This window comes from Ostrinia nubilalis, chromosome 19 (genome assembly GCF_963855985.1).
Source record: "Ostrinia nubilalis chromosome 19, ilOstNubi1.1, whole genome shotgun sequence".
In the NCBI taxonomy this organism is placed as follows: Eukaryota; Metazoa; Arthropoda; class Insecta; order Lepidoptera; family Crambidae; genus Ostrinia; species Ostrinia nubilalis.
The window spans coordinates 4,773,328-4,796,038 of NC_087106.1; the positions used below are offsets into that span (position 1 = coordinate 4,773,328).

Below are 22,711 nucleotides of genomic sequence, written 5' to 3' on the forward strand. Positions count from 1 at the left end.
TCAAGCGACAATTTAATGTCCTTTGATCACCCATGGATAACATGACCTGGGTGATCAAAGTGAACTCCAGATTAATTAATGTTAATTAAATTCCACTTTGATCACCCAGGTCATCTTATCCATGGGTGATCAAAGGACACCAAATTGTCGCCTGAAGTCCACTTTGATCACCTGGGTGATCACAGCCAGGTGATCAAAGTGGAATAGACCAAATTAAAGAGTTGTGTTCCTGCAGTGGAGACCGAAATCTGATGATGATGATAAATTCTGTAGGAATACCTACGTATGACTATAGGTACCTACCCCGGTTTATGGATTCAATTCAGAAACCACCCGATATTCTAGGAGGGACCAATGACCATTCGTAAGAAATCATACTGGAATACAGAAAAGCTTTTTAGTCGTAATTTTCTGGACTGACCTAATAAATTCTGAGAATGACGAAACTACGGCATATCACCCTAACATTACATGATCGGGTCGCGGTCGGGTCGGGGCCCTCCTTTTCACTAACCTCGCCAAGCATTTTGCCACATTTATAATGCATACAGCCGATTAATGGAATAATTCCCTGTTTACGTATACGCACTTTTGCCATTTTAAAACTTACCTACCTACCTACTTACCTATGAAAATTATAGTTAACCTACATCCTATTACCTGACTTACCTACTCATACACTTATTTTTTTTATAAGAACTTAGGTACTGAATAATAATATTATTCTACTTAAATTACTAGGTAAGTAGGTAGGTACCTACCTACCATCTACCTACCTACAAAATTTCATACTAAAACTTACTTACCCCATAAAAGTTTCACGATAACACTAAATTTTTGTTTAGGAATAACAAAATCACAAAGAATGCCAATAAAACAAAACCATTACACATTGTTTTTAATTTTAAAATTGCAAGAAAACATAATTTTTCTTTTGTTTTTGTTGTCCAGTTTCAAAGCAGTAAAAAAACGTTTGATAGTCAAACACATGCGCAGAGTTTGTTATGTCTTAAGATTCCCATTATTATTTTCGATTTTTATAATAGACTATGTAAAGTGTTAAAACTATGCAGTAAGTAGTAATATTCCCTCAAGATTTTTAATTTACTTAGAAAATACTGTAAATAATATTTTAATTTAATGAATCTTGATAGATTTTACATAGATTCGAACGATCCCCGTAAACTACGTCAGTTTGACATTTGCTGTCATGATCGTTGGCTGGCGATAGCTGACTTGTCACAACATACGTGTTTTACAAAAGTCGTAAAATTATTTGTAATCTTACAAAATTCCTTAAATTTCGCAAGTAAGCCATCCTGATAGAGTACTAGAATGCCATCGAGTGACAGCGAAGATTTTGAGAGTGCTGACGAAGGCCAGACACATATGGAAAGAAAGGAAAGAAAAAAACGTTTATCTTCATCAAATTATAGCGACAACGCATTAGAATCGGACTTGGGGCCTAAGGAAACGTCGAGCAAAGGTGGCATCGTCGAGAAACCTAAGGTAAGTGGTATAAAAAATGTTTTAAACATTGGTGTGGTTACACCATATTTACATAATTTACTTGCAGTATGTTTGTCTTTACTTGAGTCAATCAGTCCTACAGTATCACTAGTTTGTTTCCTCCTATTACAAGCTAAAGTAACTTGGCATTTACTACATGATTTAACTCAATTATTCTTCAACTAGCGGCCGCCCGCGACTTCATACGCGTGGATCCCGTTTTACCCCCTTCATCTATCTTACGCGGTTTAGATTTTTTCACTCAAATGTTTTTTCCCGCTAACTCCCGTTCCCGTGGGAATTTTGCAATATCCTGTTGTAACTAAGCTTTAAGTTTACTAAGGTACCTGCATGCCAAATTTCAAGCGTCTAACATAAGTGGTTTAGATTTTTCATACAAAAGGATTTTCCAGCGAATTCCCGTTCCTGTGAACCAAATTTCAAGCATCTAACTTAAGCGGTTTATATTTTTCATACAAAACGATTTTCCCACTAATTCCCGTTCCCGTGGGAATTTCGGGAATTCCTTGTTGTAACTAAGCTTTAAGTTTATTAAGATTTAAGAAGACCTACATGTCAAATTTCAAGCGTCTCGCTTAAGCGGTTTAGATTTTTCATACAAAGGGATTTTCCCACGAATTCCCGTTCCCGTGGGAATTCCTAAGTATACTATAACCTGCCCAGGAGTATGAAGAATAATTGTACCAAGTTTCGTTAAAATCCGTCGAGTAGTTTTTGTTTCTATAAGGAACATACAGACGGACAGACAGACAGACAAAAATTTTACTGATTGCATTTTTGGCATCAGTATCGATCACTAATCACCCCCTGATAGTTATTTTGAAAGTATATTTCATGTACAGAATTGACCTCTCTACAGATTTATTATAAGTATAGATAGGTGGAAAACAGTTGTCCAATTAAGCACAACTAAATCTCTCTTTCTTACAATATTCTTTATCTGTTTTCAGGAAGAAACAAAAGACGGCTGGGATGATTTTGACATAGATAACAATGAACTAGACGATAATGTTAGCAAAACAGCTGTTTCTAAAAAAGAAAATGAACCTAAAGCTAAAGAAAGCACAAAATCACAGGACACAGGCTGGGACGACTTTGGTGATTGGGGGCAGGATGATTTTACCAGCAATGAACACAAAAAGGTGATAAAAATAATTATTAAGCTGTTTTAAACATCACAAATGTTAATCCATTATTGGCTGTAAGAACTATAAAATTACCTGTTTGTATTATTATTAATATTATAAAGAGATGTGGTTTTCTGAATAAAGAAAAGTAAAGTAAATTAATTAATCAACATTATGACAAAAAATAATATTTTTAACACTTCTATTTGGATTTTTAACTATGTATTACTCTACCTACAATCTGTCCGCAATTATATCTAGTTTTCTTCAAATTGTTTTACAATCTTTTCTATAATATTTTACTCCATCTGGCTAAAGCCATGCCATACCCAAATGGTGACTTAACACTTCCTTGTATACATACAGTAGAATCACGATTATCCGGATCAATTAAAACCAGGGGTGTTCTGGATAATCGGAAATCCGGATAATCAATTTCAAAGTAAAATCAAACAATAATTAACTTTTTACAATAGAAAAGGTTTTCAATACATCATTTTAGAGTCCAAAAATCTAAATTATAGACCATTGGCTATTGACCATTGCGCCTTCGGTTTTTATGGGTCCAGACCCGGAATCGGTAATTAGAAACTGAAAAATGAGTCTGGATAATGGGATATCCAGATAATCGAAGTCCGGATAATCGAGATTTTACTGTACAATTTACTTCACAACCTGTATACAATAAAATAGGTACTTAACTGCTATCCTCAAACAATCACCAAACTTGTCCTCAGACCGAACCAACAAAACCAGTTCAGCAGGAACCCGATGCCAAGATCAAGGAAGTCACCGAGAGGCTCGCATCGGCTAGCACTAAGAGCAACAGCTGGGGCTGGGGCTGGGGTGTAGACTCGCTGCTCAGTACCGCCACTGCTGGTATCACAACGCTGACTAATCAAGTTTCACAGGTAAATATTGTATTTGATCATTTATATTTACCAAATCTAGTTATGTGACATTACAGTGTTTCATGTTTAAAAAACAGAAACAAGACAAATTATAATAGGTACTTGTACGCGCAGTGCGCTTACAACCTTTTTTCACCCCGCGCCGGACGTCACTATCGCCAATGCCTCCAAACAGGAAGTAAAGAACATCACTAGCGCCGTCGTCCGGCCATCTTTACCTTGAGATCGAATCCTCGAGCGCGTAGCTCGTATATTTTCTACATTTTACCATTGTAAACGCAGCATATGAAGATTAAACTAATCCTTATGTAAAAAAGGACTCTTATTTGAAATCCTGAACAATACTATTATAGGCCCCTTTTGACTGTGCCAAAAAGGACACCTGTTCAGTATATCCCACCAAGTGTGTGGCTAAACACTTATTTAATAGCAGAAAATGGCTACAAGATTTTTCATTATCAATATAATTGTTTATGTTTCATAACTTCATTTCATGATATGCTTGTTAGTATCACCAGAGTAAATACAAATGAGTAGGTCATCTTCATAGAAACGCCCGAACGCGGTTTGTATGTGAGCGCGCCAATACGTATGCGGCGCGCACGCACACACTGACAAAATTTAGCGTTGACTATTACTTTTTCTGTGGCGTTGATTAGCGGTGAGTTGCCCCGAATTTTGTCAGTGTGTGCGTGCGCGCCGCATACGTATTGGCGCGCGCTCACATACTAACCACGCTCGGTGCGTTTCTATGAAGATGACCTACTCATTTGTATTTACTCTGGTATCACCCACCATTATCTGTACTCTAATTTTAAAAGTAAGGGAGCTCACAGACTTACGACAGTTTATCGGCTTATGATGTCGCTGATGATCGCCGACGATAGATATTCAAATTAGACGACCGTCGCCGACGCATCCGAATACCGCCGATGGTCGCCGACAGTCGCCAATGTATCGCGACTCCCGAAGACGTGCAGTCAGAGAGTGTCAACATGTCACGACAGTGAAAGGAGTAAGTCGAAGACTGTGGCCGACAGTCGCTTACAGTCGCTCACAGTCACCTACCACGATCACAAGCAGTTGCCGACATAATGTCGCTCGTCAGTGAGCTCTCTAAGTCATTTTATTGAAGTTATCAGTTTTAATTTACTTTAAAATAAAAAAAAAATACTAATGTTCCAGGGAATAACAACAGTCCTAGAAACAGGCATCGGTGCACCAGACCCTGAAGAACTGGCTAGAAAGAACATGAGAGAGGCTGAGGCGGCCAATAAAACTGATCAAACCACACCAGGTGAAGTCCAAGAGAAGGCTGAAACGCCTGCATCGAGCGAAGCTGCATTCCCATTTGGCAGTCTCTTCTCTGGTGTTACCAAGTTTGTTGAAACCACAGGTAAGTGTACAAAATTTTTTATTACAAGTAGGTAGTTTTTTCTTGAGAAAAATTAGGTTTAATAATATAAGGTCTAAACATGCTCCTATCAAGTATTATAATTCTAATAATACTTGATAGACCCCTGTTTTTGACTGCAAAGTCAAATAATTTTGTGATCACATAATCTAAGTCAGTTTCTGTTTTAAATCAATGATTTCTTTTTGAACATAATTGGAATGAATGCATTAAACCATGGGTCAGAAGACATAGTAAGGGCTGCCCTTAAACCATGGGTCAGAAGACATAGTAAGAGTCACGGGAGTGTACTTTTAGATGTAGGCAGCGCAGGACCGGTTATTGTGTAAGTCATTGAGGTCTTTGTCCTGCAGTGGACGTCATTTGGCTGAAACAAACGATACCAAACTATAGATACTTTTGTATCAGAGTTAATTTTACAATTTCAGGTACAAAAGTAATAGCCGGAGGTCTTGACACTTTAGAAACGATCGGCAAGAAGACAATGGAAGTGTTACAAGATGGGGACCCAGGGTTAGCCAAGAAGAGAGCCATGCTTGGTCTGGACTCTGGTGATAAGCCCGTGCTCTCCCAGATCCTGAGAGAGGCCAAGGCTAAAGCGGAGGAGGAGGATAAAGTGAGGGAGGAGAAGAGAGAGGCGAAGGAAGTCCATTATGAGCGGCTGTTTGATGACTTTGAAGGTTAGTAGTTTTTTGTGAAGGTAATTTTCATATCTGGGAAATTTTATACAGCGCCATCTAGTCAAGTTTAGGCAACAAATATTTACTCATAAGATGTAGAAAAAACGTAATGCCAAAACATTAGCTATATTCAATCTTAAAAGGTTTGTGATAATGCTGAGAGTAAATCTGCATTTATTTGTATTGTAGCCAACTAGTAATCAAAAACGAATTGAAATCAGACAGATGATTGGATTATTGTTTCATGGAAACAGCAGTATAGAAAATTAAAAAAAAATATATTGTCTTGTAAACTGATTTAAGTTATTAAAATACAAGTGCTTTTGAATTTCAAAAATTAAGCAATATGATACGCAAGTTGAATAGAATAGAATAAACTTTACATCAGTAAAGTAACTGTGATCACACAGTAAGCACAAATTATAAACAATAACAACACAAAACGAATATAGAAAATAGTGGGCCACTGCTTCAATAAGCTCAGCATTTATCAAAGAAGCTGGTCTTCCGCGAGAGCCCTTGTTGTGGCTTCGCGCATCCCTTCGGAAAGACATAGAAACTATCCAATAACTACTGCTGGTCCTTGTATTTTTTTTTGTGTGCATTAGTAGGCTATTTCAATGTACAGTCGCGGAATGAAAAGGTTCGTCACCTTAGTGTCGGTTTTCGCTTGCACTAGGTACTTTATGAGTCAAACCTGCCAACATAACCGTGCAAGAAACAGTGCTGCTAACATTTAAATAAATATGATGTTTGCTAACGAATAAGGTTTTTCTTGTTTATTTTTCAATCCCATCAGTGCAATGCAATGATGACATTGACCAATAATAAATTGTCAATAGTTTTTTTTATTTAATAGAAATAATAATGGCAGGTTGAACCAACAAGAAGGTTTTACGGCCGAATACTGAAACGCTACTCAAATCTTTCACTCAGCTGACGGGCTCCTAAATTTAAGTATCCTTCAATTTTAAATGGTATTCTCAAACGCCACTCAACGGATTTGAAGCCGTGATCAGCTAAGCAGCTCTCAAATGTTTACATAATGGCAACATTTACCAAAAAAAGTATGTTTTCATTTACACAAATGATAACTTTGCGTTTTTTATCCATTACACGCAGCATCGTTTGTTTATGTATTGTCTTTTATGGAAATATACTCAATCAACTTAACATAGAACAGTTTATTTTTAGTTTCTATTATACAGTGTGTCCGGGCATGTAGTGATCAAACTTTATGGGCCAAATCTAGGGACAATTTTATCGATGAAAATACTTCAAATTTGGGGCTTGACCCATTTCTCGCAAAATTACGAGGATTTAAGTTTTTAATTTTTAGTTTTCACCTCTTCCTTCAAAAACAAGTGAAAGCGTGGGTAGCTTAACACTAATAAGCAAAAATTTTATATCATGCGATAGCCAATAAAATTATCTATTAGCAGAAGTAGAAAACAGATACAAGTTTCATACATTTTAAGGGAGTAAGAATTGATTTAATTAGAAAAAAACATGACTTTTTTCACTTCTTTTTCAGTTATTTTTCAACACAAGAAAAACCAGGTCGTTAAGGTATGTTTTATTTGCATTGTATTATTAGTATTTGAGCTATTCTACAAAACGAATGTAAATTTATTAGTCTACGTCTATTAGTTTCGACATAATTGTTGAACAGAGATACCCCTTCCCAGCGGTTTCCATAGTAATCGGAATAGGTTGTGTGATTCTTTCAGGCAGTGCATTTTCGCATGTCGCGTGCGCTATGGAAACCGCTGGGAGGGGGTATCTTTGTTCAACAATTACGTCGAAACTAATAGACGTAGACTAATAAATTTACATTCGTTTTGTAGAATAGCTCAAAAACTAATAATACAATGCAAATAAAACATATCTTAACGACCTGGTTTTTCTTGTGTTGGAAAATAACTGAAAAAGAAGTGAAAAAAGTCATGTTTTTTTCTTATTAAATCAATTCTTACTCCCTTAAAATGTATGAAACTTGTATCTGTTTTCTACTTCTGCTAATAGATAATTTTATTGACTATCGCATGATATAAAATTTTTGCTTATTAGTGTTAAGCTACCCACGCTTTCACTTGTTTTTGAAGGAAGAGGTGAAAACTAAAAATTAAAAACTTAAATCCTCGTAATTTTGCGAGAAATGGGTCAAGCCCCAAATTTAAAGTATTTTCATCGATAAAATTGTCCATAGATTACGCCCTTATAGTTTGATCACTACAAGCCCGGACACACTGTATATAAATCTCGTTTTGTCATATAAAAAAATTAATGCTTGCATTTTTATTTAATTAAAAAAATAATTTTAAAGGTGATACTTTTTATTGTTGAAATCTATTAAGTGGCGATCGTGGACCGAAACGTAACCACAATTGACAATTGACAATCATTGTTGACAGAGCATCAAATTGACAAATCAACAACTCTTGGAAATGCTGCTACATATATATAAGCGATGTCCCCTTATTCCTCAGAAATAGGCATGTTTATGTATTGCGGTTTCATAGCAGCTATTTTGGTTGTTACTTCGTGCACTATACGATGCACAGTTGGTTGTTAGATGTGGAAGATATCACCTAGTACACGTTCATAACTTCCCGTTGCGTAGAACAGTAGGGTTATAATAAGTATTTGGTCCACTGGTTGTATGGCGTTTGGTGAGGGGTTTCAAAGAGCTTCCAAATTATGAATCCAGAAACAACACCGTTTCTTTAGAGACGCGGAACCTCGCTCGGAATTGCATGTCATTATAATAATATTTTTCAATAGCGTTCAGCCTTATTGCGTTCCTGCGATTAGATCTAGGTATTTCCTCGAGGCTCGAAAGAAATGATAACGATGACACACATTATTTACCACTATTTATGTCGATTTAGGTATAAGAATAGGATTTAAGATACCGCGCAAGCACTCTCAAATTTAACAGCTGCTTAAGACGATTTGACAGTTGTTTGAGTAATGCTTAGCGTTGAATGGCGTTTCAGTATGCGAAAATTCATTTAAGTGGCGTTTGAATGCAACTTAATTTGAGAGGTGCTTAAAAATTGAGAACTGCTCAGATATTGTTTTGAGTATGCGAAATGTAAGTTTAGGAGCTGCTTAACTATTTGAGAAGCCGTCAAATATTTAAATGGCGTTTCAGTATTCGGCCGTTAGTTTATCAATCTTAATAATCTTCTTGACAAGATAAATCGTCAAACAACTTTGATCTGAATATTTTTGAATTTTACTGACGAACAGTTAAAGATTATTTTCTCTAACTCGAGATTATTCTGTAACATAGTTTCAAAAGGTAATAATGTGCTCGCGATTCGTTGAAGGAATCAATTTGAAAACTGACGAACCTTTTTATTCCGTGACTGTACTTTTATTCAGATTTTCGTTCAAACTATAATCATTGTTCTAATATTCTAGGTCTCGTACACCTGGAAGCCCTGGAGATGCTGTCGCGCCAGGTGTCGCTGCGGATAGATGAGCGCATGCGCGGACTGGACCCCGCCAAGCGACAGGACATCAAGGAGACCATGCAGCAAGTCGCAGGTTTGATGCTTGACTTTGTCATCAGCCACGCTAGGATGCGCGGCGTGATAGAATCTTATCGATTATTTTAAGCCTTGGGCAGACCAAACGCAAGGCAATAGCAGCGCAGTTTGAATGCGGGCCCGCGCAAGTTGTAATACAAGAAACTCTTTGAAGTGTGTCACACCAAATTTGAACGCGGGCCCGCGCTCCAACCGCGCCGCACTGCAACTGCCGAACGACAAACGAGGCGGCGCGGGTGCGGGACAGAAGCGGCGCGAACGCGGGCCCGCGCTGTTGTATTACTATGGCGGCCATATTAGCATGACACACCGGACGCAGGGCGGTAGCAGCGCGTTGAAAGCGGATTTCGAATATTTAAATTTTTGACAACCGCCCGCGTTGCAATTGCTTTGAAACTGCGCTGCTTTCAGTGTGCTTCAGCCGCGCTGCAACTGACCCGCACTGCTTCTGGCCCGCGTTTGGTCTGTGGAAGCCTTTAGACAAATGTGTATGGACTTATCGCAGCGCGCCTCCAACGTTTACAGGTCTTTGAGTCTTACCTGAAGCACGACCCTCTCTAATTTACCAGAGGCAAATACTGGATTTTGCCTTTTCTCCCCACGCTGGCCAGACCTTTTTTATTTTATCTCATATTAGCTGCCCCGACGAAATTCGTACCGCCTATGTTCATTAGAAATAATGTAGGATTCTATTGGTGAAAGAAAATTTCAAATAGGTAATGTAGTTTCGGAGCCTATCCAAGAAAAAGTACAAACAAACAAATCTTTCCTTTTTATAAAATTATTGTAGGTATTGTAGATAGCTTCTGCTCTGCCCGCAAAGCCAGCGTTCATGTTTCTTGCAAAATAGCATCTATTACAAGACACTGCAGTGTTTTGATTACTTATCTTAATGCTTACCCATCCAAATCTAAATTCTGTAATTCACAGAACTATGCGAGATGCCAGAAGAGGATGATGATGACGAGGAGCCAGTATCAGAAGACATGTCCAAGCCAGACGCCTTCCACGAACGCCTGCAAACCGCCACGCAGGACTTGGGACTGAAGCTGCAGTTCCAACCACTAGTTAAGTGAGTATTATGACCTATAATGACACCATGACCCATTATGACACGGAAGACCCACAATGATACCATGACTCACTATAACAACATAATTCCGAATGACACCGTGACCCACGATGACACGATAACACCGTGACCCACAATGACACCATGATATGCGGGTCACGATGACGAGGAGCCAGCATCAGAAGACATGTCCAAGCCAGACGCCTTCCACGAGCGCCTGCAAACCGCCACGCAGGATTTGGGACTCAAGCTGCAATTCCAGCCGCTAGTTAAGTAAGTAGCGTTGCACCCTTTTCACGATGTCAGAAGTTCCACACATCACCCTATCCCGGGCAATGATGACATTGCGCAAAGCATTTCCATATATCTCTGGCATTCAGATGACTCATCATGACACCTTGGTCCACTATGCAACCATGAGCCACTATGCAACCATGACCCTCAATGATACAGCGGCCTATAATGACACCATGATCCGATGAGATTATGAAACAGGGATATTTTAAAATCTTGCCATTGTTAAAAGTCGCACTTCTGGCTGATCTAGTTTGCACTTAGCACTAATACTATAGGTGTGTAAATAAAACCACCGTAGTACTTGGGCTATTGAACTATATTGATCTATAGATTGATCTACATACATAATACACGGGTTAGACCTTATAGGAACAGTAAAATACTTTAATACCGCGTTCTAAAGTACTACAACGCCATCTATTGAGAATCTTAATAACTACATTACAAACGTATGCGTCCTTGTAGACTCAGAAAAATACTTCATCATCGCGATGTAAAGTAGTACAGCGCCATCTAGTGACGTCGTTTTGAACTTAATATTATAAATGTATCAGAATAAAGTATAAACGTTAACATTTCCGCCCACCAAGGACATTTAGTGAGAAATGTACTTCAACAAACAAATAAAATTTAGGAAATCCGCCCACTGTGACCTACAGTTTGGTTCACGGTGACAAAACTTAACAATAAAATATTAACAAACTAAACTTAACAATGAACTTAACATTAATCACCATCAGTGGGTAATACACACAACTTAGAAGTAGGTCTTTTTATTGTAGATGACTTAACTTTAATAGTGACTACACGGGTTACATTATCACTACCCTTGTGCTTTTCCACTATTCTACCCATTAACCAACGACTCGGTGGCAAATCATCCTCCTTGATAAGGACAACATCTCCTATATTAGGCTCCGGAATCATGTTGTTCCATTTATATCTATTTATCAAGTTTGATAAATATTCTTTTGACCAACGACTCCAAAAACATTGTAGCATTCTTTGAACAACTTGCCAACGGGTTAGTGAATTAACATTTGACTTTACAAAGTTACTTGCATCGGGTACCGCTAGCAGTGGTCCCCCAACCAGAAAGTGACCCGGGGTTAAAGGTCTTGGATCATTTGGATCTGAACTATCTACAGTAAGTGGTCGCGAGTTCAGGCAAGCTTCCACTTGTGTTAAGAAGGTACACATTTCCTCAAATGTGAGGGTTGTGTCCCCCACTACGCGTCTCAAATGGTATTTAGTGGATTTAACACCACTCTCCCATAACCCACCGAAGTTAGGTGCGTGGGGCGGTATAAATTTCCACTCCGTCCCATGGCCTTCTAAGTATTCCACAATTTCCCCTTGAATACTATTCAATTCCGCTAAATCTTTCGAAGCCCCAACAAATGTAGTGCCATTATCGCTCCATAATTGAGCACAGTGTCCACGCCGAGACACAAACCGTCTAAATGCTGCTATAAAGGCTTGCGTACTCATGTCACTCACGACTTCTAAATGTATGGCTCGAGTGGCCATACAAATAAATAAACATATATAGCCTTTATAGGAGCGATTGCCCCGTCCCTTGGTTGTTCTAACCTTTATAGGGCCAGCATAATCCACTCCGCTATGTAGGAATGCTCTGGCTGGTGTACATCGCACTGTTGGGAGAGACCCCATGAATTGGGTTTGAACTCTAGCATTCTGTCGAACACATGTGACACATTTACGGATGTGTTGTTTAACGAGGCTCTTAACACCTATTATCCAATATGCCTCCCTTAAGTAGCTTATCATCAACTGAACTCCTCCGTGCAGGGTATTTTTATGTGCATCAGCTATTAGGAGTTTTGTGAAATGTGAAGTGTGCGGTAATATAATAGGATGTTTGGTGTTTTCTGGTAACTGCGACTTCTGCAGTCTACCGCTCACTCTCATTATTCCGTTTTCATCGAGATATGGACATAAAGATTTGAGTTTTGAACTTTTCGAATGTAAACATCCTTTGGCCTGCAAAGTTAAGTACTCCTCATAAAATTCTTCCTTTTGCACTTTCTTGATACAGCAAACTAATGCATTTTCGATTTCTTTCTTAGACAAGTAATTGTTACGTGTCTCTCCGCGGTTATAAAACCGTCTACAATAAGCGATTACTCTAAGTAATCTGTTTAAAGTAGAGAAGCGTTGCAATAATGTATCTTCAGTCATCGTGTTCAAATGTACTTTCACAGCTTCTTCCAGAGTTGGTTTCAAATTCTTTGGTCTATTATATGGTATGTTGCGTTCATGAAGAAACTTTGGACCGGAAAACCATAGTTCATTACTTGCCAGGGCGTCGGGTGAAACACCTCTGGAGGCGCAATCGGCAGGGTTTTCCTTCGTCGACACGTGATACCATTGCGATGAATTCAAAGTCGTCAAAATGTCAGACACTCTATTCGCTACAAAAGTCTTCCATTTACTTGGGTGGCTATTTAGCCATGCCAATACCACTGTTGAATCCGTCCAGGCCTTAATGTTGCTCTTAGGAATGTTGATAACCTCGCTGATTTCAGACAAAAGTCGTGCTAAAAGTGTAGAACCACACAACTCTAATCGCGGGATGCTTACTTGCTTTATGGGAGAGACTCTAGTCTTAGCTGCCAACAAAGAAACGTGTACATTGCCTTTGGCGTCTACAACCCGCAAGTAAACAACTGCTGCGTAAGCTAACTTGGATGCGTCAGAAAATCCGTGCAGCTCACGCATGTCTTCTCTACCGGAAGTGCCCAGCCACCGAGGAACTCGAACAGATGTGAGTTTAATCAACAAATCCCGGTAAGTATACCATTCACGTTTCATATCATCGCTGATTGGTTCGTCCCAAGTCATGCCAGCTAGCCATAATTTTTGGATGAACATCTTTGCTATAATTATGCTAGGGGCTAACCAACCTAGCGGATCATATAATCGCGCTATTTCTGATAATATTGATCTTTTTGTTTCAGGTCCAGGCGACGCCGTAGGGAGACTCACCGAGTACCGGAAATGATCTTCGCTTCTATCCCAGGTAATACCCAGAATCTTAGTTATATTATCAGCTTTCATATCAATCTCTTTGTTCTTTTCGTTTTTTGTATTATCTTGTTCTAACTTTGTTTTTGTGTCCTGTTGTTCTGTTTTATTTGTACTTTGATTTTCAATTTTAAATATTTCTGAAAGTAGTTGTTTATTGTTGCTATTCCATTTTTGTAATTGAAAACCACCTCGTAACAATAGCTCTCTCATCTCTTTGTACAATGCTACTCCTTCCGTAACATCACTGCATCCTGTCATCAAATCATCCATATAAAATGAATTAACTACCCTTGGTGCTGCCAGCGGGAAACTTTTGGCCTCATCAAAACTGACTTGATGCAATGCTCGTACTGCTAAATATGGAGCAGAAGCAGTTCCAAAAGTAACAGTCATTAACTCGAAGTCTTGTATTTCAGATTCAGAGTCGTCACGCCACACAATACGCTGAAAAATAGCATCTTCTTCGGCTATCTTGACCTGCCGATACATCTTAACGACATCAGCCACGAGTACAATAGGGTGCTCTCTCCAGCGCAATACTAAATGACGTAGATCTGCCTGAAGCTTTGGTCCCACCATCAATGTGTCGTTTAGCGATATTCCGAAACTGTTTTTACTAGACGCATTAAAAACTACTCTTACTTTTGTTGTAGTTTTATCATTTCTGACTACAGCGTGGTGCGGTAAGTAGACAGCTTCCTCCTTTTTTGAGTCATTCTTTTTTACAGGTCTCATGTGTCCTAGCTGCAAGTACTCGTTTATCACTTCGATATAACTCTTTTTCAGATCTGAATCTTTCGATAGCCTCTTCTCTAGTGATTTGAACTTTCTTACAGCGATATCGCGTGAATTACCACCCTTACAGCCAGGTTGACTCTCACGAAAAGGTAACTTCACGATATAGCGTCCTTCAGGTGTCCTACTTGTTGTACTGGCGAAAATTTCTTCGCATTTTTGCTCTTCCTCTGTCCACATATTCTTAGTAGAATGTGGTTGCTCTTCTATTTCCCAAAATCGTTTCAATGCATCGTCTTCATTAATGTGCGCATGCATTACTGATATTTTGGGATTTTCATGACCTATTCTTGATGATTTCCTATACTTCATAACTATCCCTGACACGATCCATCCCAATGACGTATTTTGCGCTATAAGCAAACCATCTGGACTTTTTTGCACTCCCTCTTTTAGTATTTGACTAAAAGCATTAGCCCCTAACAATAAATCTATTTTATTGGGCATATTGAACTGTGGGTCTGCTAGTTGTAAATTTCCTAAACCCACCCAATTTAGTGACTCTATTTTTTGCTCTGGTAAATGTGAGATTATGAGATTTTTCATGACATAAGCTCTAATTTTAACCTGGAACTGTTTATCAATCCTAGACCGGAGAGTTATTGTGACTACATGTTTGAATGTCGTCGATCCTTTGTCTCCTAATCCAGTCACTGTTCCCCTTATGGACTCCTTTTTGAGTTTAAGTAATTGAACTGCAGCTTCTGTAATGAAACAAGCTTGCGAGCCTTGGTCTATTAAAGCTCTTACTGCTTGCTGTCCACAAACTTCAGACTCTATGTTGATTAAAGCAGTGGCCAGCAAAACTTGCTCGTATTTAGGTGCCTTATGAGTTGACGTACACGAAACTATTGGGGAAGGGCCAGCCTCAGAGTTGTTACTCTCTGATACGTCCCTCACCACAGCTCTGGCGGCTTCTGGATGTAGCAGTGAATGGTGACGCTTTTTACAAAGTCTACAAGTCGTCATTTTCTTGCATTCATAGCTACAGTGGTTGCTACCTAAACAATTGAAGCAGATCTTATTTTTCAACACAAAATTACGTCTCTGATCAGTGTCTAGCCTTGCAAATTGTTTGCAAAAACACAGTTTATGCCCTTCAGAACAAAATTCGCATCTCATACAATTAGTGTTTGTAGATAATAAGACCTTTGGTTTGGCATGAGGACCACTGCTATGGTGATGCATGGGTCTTTTTTGATCTACAAATTCCAAAGCTCGGAAACGATTTTCCATGAAAGTTTTAAATTGATTTAACGTTGGCAATTCATTCGAAATTGTTTCAGAATTATGCAACTCCCAATGCTTACGTGTTTCAGGATCTAATTTAAACGCGACGATATGGATAATGATAACGTCCCATGTACTCACGTCGATATCAATATTTTTTAACGCATTCATACAATCCATGGTGGTGTCTAATAGCTCTTTTAAACCTGTAGCTGACTCGTTTTGTACTCTTTTTTGTGCGAAAAAACGCTTTAAAATAGAATTAGCTAGAAACTTTTTATTATTGTAACGTTTTTCAAGAAGAGACCAACATTGACTGTAATTTGCGTCTGATATAGGCGTATACCTAATCAGTTGCTCTGCTTCACCAGACAAATGTGTTTTCAAATAATGTAACTTTTGAACATTATCTAAAGATTCATTTTTATGCACTAAAGATACAAATAAATCACGAAAAGTGGTCCATTCAGAGTAAGCACCCGAAAATGTGGGAATGGTAATTTTTGGCAGCCTTAAAATTTGATTTGACGCGTCACCACAACCTTTATTTTGTACTTGTGGTTCGCGCATTGCTAATTTATTGAGAACTGATTTCATTAAAGATTTGTAAATAAAATATTCTTCTTCTGTGTTTTCATAACAATTATTTGACACATAAATTGATTTAGCTAATCGGTCTGGGTCTGATATCTCACATAATTTACTATTATTGGACCTAAATGATGACCAATCCTTTTCTAAATTTTCAAGTCTGGCCTCCACATACTCTTTAGATATCCTATCTTTAGGACTTTTCTTAAAATTAGACAAACCCTTTTGGATTGAACCTTGTAAATCAGCTTGAACTTTAAGTAATTGTTCCATAGTAAATTCTTTCAACTAAAAGTAACTTAGAAAATTTCTAACTTCAAACTACTGCTAACAAATTTTGTGCAAATTATTCTAAGTGTTTGACACTTCTATACAAAATTGGGCATAGGTTCCCCGTTCCCCCGTTTTTTGAGATCTTATTCTAAGTCCTTAACTAACATGCAAATTATTCTAAGTCAATGTCCAAATCACGAAAATATTACAAGTCCAAATTATTTCTTCCAAACTATCTTGACTGTCTTCGTAATCACTAAGTTTTTAAACGCGATGAAATAGAGTTCAAAATCTCTTGGCAAAGTTTTAATAAAAGTTTACTCACTTGAACACTTCACTGAACTGAACCTGATTTCCTGGTGTGACGTATTATCCTTTCCGGCTTGAGTGCGCACACGTCACTCCCTGCGCCGGCTGCTACTCCGCCTCCAAGATGGCCTCAGTCCGCAAGTCCGCCTCTCAGGTGGCCTCAATTCCGCCTGGCTCCACCCAGCGCCTCCTCCAACTTCAGCAGCTTCAGCCAGCGCTTTACCGCAAAAACGCTTTCCGCTTGCCGCTTGTGGCTGGGACCGCACCTTATCCGCAGTAATCCACTGCGAGCGCGGGGTTGTGGTCTCAATGACCACTGCTCAAAAATGACCTCTATGCAATCCGGCTCGAAGGAACTTGTTAAAAGTCGCACTTCTGGCTGATCTAGTTTGCACTTAGCACTAATACTATAGGTGTGTAAATAAAACCACCGTAGTACTTGGGCTATTGAACTATATTGATCTATAGATTGATCTACATACATAATACACGGGTTAGACCTTATAGGAACAGTAAAATACTTTAATACCGCGTTCTAAAGTACTACAACGCCATCTATTGAGAATCTTAATAACTACATTACAAACGTATGCGTCCTTGTAGACTCAGAAAAATACTTCATCATCGCGATGTAAAGTAGTACAGCGCCATCTAGTGACGTCGTTTTGAACTTAATATTATAAATGTATCAGAATAAAGTATAAACGTTAACACCATTGATTTATAGATTTCAATTGGGCACTTGACACCACAGTCCAGCCGTTGACAGTGCCGCTAACTATTTATTTATTTCAAAGCTTCCAAATTTTATTTCTACGGAAATTGGAAACCAACTCGATGCTTCTACATCGATGCAAGTTTAATATAAGATTTTAAACTTTCGCTTTCCATTTCAACTATAATAGAAAGACGGGTCACATTATGTACTCACGGCGTATTAAGACTCATGTCTTTCTATTTTAGTCGATGCAAGGGTTTCATCGCTTCATTGTTATTAAACCATGGCTCAAAAGAGCAGAACCAGTAGAGAACGCTATTAAAAGCGAGCCAAATTCCCATAATTATTTACACTCTTATCATGATTATTAAACCACACCATTTTGTGTTCTAGGCAGTACACAGACGTGCTAGAATGGCTCGAGACCGCAGAACCCTTAGAGAAAGGCATCTACAAGCGAGCTGTATCCAGCTTAGCTCAGTGCACAGCGCTGGCGGTGCTAACGTACCATAAAGCAGCAGAAATGCTGCTGGTCAAGCCGCGCCGCTCCACTGCTGACGAAGCCGATGCGCTAACACAGTAAGTATATTATCTCGCAATCATTATCGTCATTATCATTTGCAAAAGTCATCATTATCAGCCGCTCCACCGCCGACGAGGTCGCCCTACGACATTATCACTATCATCTTCATCATCGTCATCGTCATTATTTTCACCATCATCATTTCAGCCACAGCCCCTACTGGACAGATGTATCTTCAATGGTTTCCAGATTGACCGGTTGGAAGCCTGCATCCAGTGCATTCTTGCAACCTCGTTCGTTTCAGCCAAATGACGTCCACTGCTGGACAAAGGCCTCCCCCAAGGTTTTCCATAATGAACGGTCCTGCACTGCCCGCATCCAGGCTCTTCCCGCGACCTTTACCACATCGTCGGTTCATCTAGTAGGAGGCTTGCCCAGGCTACGTCTTCCAGCCCGTGGTCGCCACTCGAGAACTTTCCTGCATCCTATAGAAGATCATTTGTCCACCTTGTGGTGAGCAATAAGACATCCTGGATAGAAAACTTACTAGATAGATCCAACAGTTATCGTCATCAGGTCATTTAGAGTCCACTGCTCTAAATGACCTGAATTCAGTGTACTGCTTAGGCCGTTTTGAGTGGTGGGAGCCTGATGTCCTGTAACACAGGTATTTTATACCTAGCTCAGGCATCAGTCTCACACAAACTAGTGACTGAAACTTAATGTTAATGTACCTGTGCTCTGTATTATGATGGGAAAAATAAACTATTTTCAACCGACTTCAAAAAAGGAGGTTCTCAATTCGACCCGTATGTTTTTTTTTTTCTATGTTTGTTACGCGATAACTCCGCCAATTATGAACCGATTTGAACAAATCTTTTTTCGGCGTATAGGTAATACCTCAAGGGTGGTCCCATTTAAATTTAATAATAGAAAAAACAACCCCCAAGGGTGGAAAATTGGGGATGAACTTTTTTATACGCAATATCTCCGCCCGCCGATTATGAACCAATTTGAACGATTTTTTAATTTTTAGTTTTTTTTTTTTGTGTTCACGCATTTGAAGTCGGTTTTATTTTTTTTAAAGTTAATTATATTATTTATTATTATTATTATTGGCACGACCTTTTAATTTACAGAAGCAAATGGAAGCTTTGACCTACCTTTTACGACATCCGCGGGAAGACTGGGAGTGGTCCTGTTTTGTACTCTGCCGGAAACACGACGTTGTGTAGGCATATTCCCATTAGGGAATGGGATGTTATGGATATGTAGTTTCGGTTATAGATACGGTTACGGATATAGGATTAATTTTATACCGGTTTCAATTACGGTTACGAATATTATTTTATTTCGGATATCCGAAAGTTTCGGTTACAGTTACGGATATCTGTGCTTTAGAATGCAATTTGCAATAGTTATTCAACACAGTTCATTCATAGCCGCACACTTTACATCGAATAAAAAGTAATAAAAAAATAAAAATTGATACTAGACAGTATTATAAAGGTAAATCGCTGTTATTCCTTTACATATCCGAAACTTTTGAATCGGTTACGGTTACGGTTTCGGAAATTTTTTTATTCCGGATATCCGAAAGTTTCGGTTACGGTTACGGATATCAATAACATCCCTGACCCATATCCACCAATAGTTCCCTGAGTACAGCAGGTTGTCTTAGAACTCACAATAAATTCAATCTGTACAGGAAGTGTTGTTAGTAAAATTATTCATTTATTTCCAGAATGACAGTGGTGCTGACCAAACATGTGAGTGAACTGGCGACTCTCTTCACCGAGAAATTGAACTCTATCAATAGTGAAAACAAGGAACAAATCAACAACTACATCACCAATATATTTTTAGAGGTAAGTTTGGGAGGCTCTCTTTTTGCTGACCGACTAAGTTCGTAATTTTAACGTGTTTTAAGCCAATGGCTGATATAAATCATCAGTGAGAGCTTTCGGCTTCTGTCTGGTGTCAGATTTTACCTATAATAATATTATGATTTCTCTGTATGAGTTGGTCATGGCTGAATCAAAACTGAAAAATATAATAATATATTACTAATTCGTGGGACCCTAAATGGTCGCATGAGACTGCGGTAACAATTTTATTGGTTTCTAGTGTGTCTCAAGTCGCTGGTACCTACTTGTAAACTACAGTAAAATCTTATAGAAATCAAACCTTTTAAATTGTTGTTAAATTAAATGAAACAAACAATTTTAAATGTTTTAACATATGTTTCCATATCACATAATAACTTGACAGTTTCACACTTTATAAATAATTCAATTTATAAATAAATTCATAATACGTATTAATTTTATTTATTTATCCTTGTTTCAGGCCGGCAACAGCTCTACGTATATTCAAAATGCATTCCAATTAGCACTACCCATTCTACAAATTGGCGCTGTATAGATATTATTATTTACAACTTAGCCTAAATTTATATACAACATTAAATGTTAAAAATAAAAATGGTGTTCATCAAATCTCACATTTAAAGCTTAATCTAGCAAATAATTAAATAACGTATGTATAATATCCTTATATTTAATTGGCAAAACACTATTAAAGCTGATAAAAAATAACACTATTCCTATCTGCCAAAAAGCGGCAGATTTATATTTAACAAATATACAGGGTGTTAGGTAAATGGGTATATGAGCCGACACTAGCCCATGTTAACATGGTCATATAAATGGTATGGTGAAGTCAGAAAATTGATATCTTCATTTTAATTATTTTAATTTTCATAGAAATCGGATTTTATAAAATTTATTTTGTATGAAAATTAAAAACAATTAAATCATGATATCAAATTTCTGACTTCACCATACCATTTATATGCCTATGTTAACATGGGCTAGTGTCGGCTCATATACCCATTTACCTAACACCCTGTATATATTTAGAGCTTCTAAGTATAACCCGATCGAGCTAACTACGCACCTCGCTGGAATGCGACTCTCCCTCGCACTCACCCGCACACCTCCCCGCGTATACCTGTATTCTTATTCACGTAACAAAACTTACCGACAACAAAACACTGAGTTGCGATCCTATCCTATCCTATCATAAGTGCCACTAGTGGCACAGAATAATAATAAGTACTACGTACAGAAGTTTTACTTCGCGAAGGTATTTAAAAAAATGTATGCTCAATGTCATTAACAATATGGTGTAATTTAGCCTGTCTCAAGAGTCAAGCACCATTTTGTTGACAAACGTCAGTGATCGGCACTGCGCCGAAGCTATAGGGCTGACTTCGGTAAAATGATGTGACGTGAGGTGCCAAACTGCGGAAAATGGCGGAGGAAATACATGATTTAGCATGAATTGTCATGAATAATATTAACTACTTATTTACCTCTCAGTGTCTTGAGGCAACTTAAAAAAGTACATTCTGTGTTTTTATTATTATTTAGGCAATTAAATACTGCACAGTATTTAGTACACCATTTTCTTTATTTTCTTCCATCATACACAAGAATACGCGTGCGTGAGTCAATGTTCGCTCGTATGTGAGGCCTTGTCGAATAGTATCCTGTAGGTGGGCCATCGTGCGTGTTTTGTTTTCGATGTAAACTCGCGGAGATGAACAGGCCTGCTTGTGGTCTAAACTGAATAAATATTTTTGATTTTGATTTTATCGAGTAATCGTTCTATCAAAATGACCCTTGTGAATACGGATTTACAACTGTTTTTCAATGGGACGACTTCTGAATCAGCGAGATCTTGACTGTCAAAATGCAATAGAGCATCGATGTGATGTGACGTCACAAGCTACAGGTACGCAGTTAACTCGATCGGGCTGTATGTACTAATTTTATTCGTGCAATTCAAATACGCATAAGATTCATAATCACTCTTATAGGAAATATTTTATGTCAATATTGATCGTAAATATGTGTACTTACGATTGTAACTTATTTGCCTAAAATTCTAAACATTTAAAATAACAAATTGTATGAATGTTGTATTATACGTAAATGTAAATTTAATGTAATTGTTCTTATGTATGTATGTATATGTACAACTTTATTTTATTCGTGACAATAAGCTCATTGTCGGTACTAAATAAATCATTTTGTACAAAATCAAAAATTGTTTTATTTACTAACATTCACCTGCAGTATTTCTAATATTAGTAAGTTAAATAAACAGTGGGCCAGTTATACTGTACGGCTAGCACGAAAAACTTTTGAGTTCGAATCGAATCATTGGCGTATTCGACCTACCTACGAAAATTACAACAGCGCCCTTGTGAACGTGTCGTAAAGTGAACTTAGTATGAGAAATGGTTGCACGAAAGTTATTTTGAGAATCAAAATTGTCACGTTATCGTTTAATTCGAAGGTTGAGTATCGAATTTTGACGAATGCGCAAACGATTCGAAGACGAAAGTTGTTCATGCTAGAGATATACGGATTTGGTCATGATACTTTTGAAAGGGTCCTTCATCTTTGCGTTCACTAGTTGGCGCCACTGTCGAGTAAGGTCCTATTGCTCACCAGCCAGAGTGGCGCAAAAAATTACCACAATATGAAACTCTTTGATAATGTTATGTAAATACATATTATATTCCGTGCATCAAGGATCTCAAAGTATGAACCAATACTTATTT

The 22,711-nt window shown here is 38.1% G+C and overlaps 2 protein-coding genes across 2 annotated transcripts; both read left to right on the forward strand.

The window, feature by feature from the left end:
• Window positions 1–1,217: 1,217 nt before the first annotated feature.
• LOC135081390 (protein FAM114A2-like) lies at window positions 1,218–10,295 on the forward strand. The gene is made up of 7 exons (XM_063976110.1): window positions 1,218–1,509; window positions 2,481–2,672; window positions 3,395–3,568; window positions 4,754–4,964; window positions 5,411–5,662; window positions 9,092–9,217; window positions 10,150–10,295. Exons 1-7 carry the CDS (start codon window positions 1,336–1,338, stop codon window positions 10,293–10,295), a joined length of 1,275 nt encoding a protein of 424 aa, XP_063832180.1. The 5' UTR covers window positions 1,218–1,335.
• A 155-nt stretch (window positions 10,296–10,450) lies between these two features.
• LOC135081265 (protein FAM114A2-like) lies at window positions 10,451–20,711 on the forward strand. The gene is made up of 4 exons (XM_063976005.1): window positions 10,451–10,564; window positions 17,949–18,134; window positions 19,823–19,946; window positions 20,428–20,711. The coding sequence occupies exons 1-4, from the start codon at window positions 10,479–10,481 to the stop codon at window positions 20,500–20,502; spliced, it is 471 nt and encodes a 156-aa protein (XP_063832075.1). The 5' UTR covers window positions 10,451–10,478; the 3' UTR covers window positions 20,503–20,711.
• Window positions 20,712–22,711: the final 2,000 nt, after the last annotated feature.

Excerpts from the sequence above, each read along its gene's own strand:
- LOC135081390 (XM_063976110.1), top strand. The coding sequence starts at position 1,336 with ATGCCATCGAGTGACAGCGAAGATTTTGAGAGTGCTGACGAAGGCCAG. Across the intron at positions 3,569-4,753 it reads TGACTAATCAAGTTTCACAG|GGAATAACAACAGTCCTAGA; the intron begins GTAAATATTGTA and ends CTAATGTTCCAG. Across the intron at positions 9,218-10,149 it reads GACCATGCAGCAAGTCGCAG|AACTATGCGAGATGCCAGAA; the intron begins GTTTGATGCTTG and ends TGTAATTCACAG.
- LOC135081265 (XM_063976005.1), top strand. The coding sequence starts at position 10,479 with ATGTCCAAGCCAGACGCCTTCCACGAGCGCCTGCAAACCGCCACGCAG. Across the intron at positions 10,565-17,948 it reads CAATTCCAGCCGCTAGTTAA|GCAGTACACAGACGTGCTAG; the intron begins GTAAGTAGCGTT and ends TTTGTGTTCTAG. Across the intron at positions 18,135-19,822 it reads GAAGCCGATGCGCTAACACA|AATGACAGTGGTGCTGACCA; the intron begins GTAAGTATATTA and ends ATTTATTTCCAG.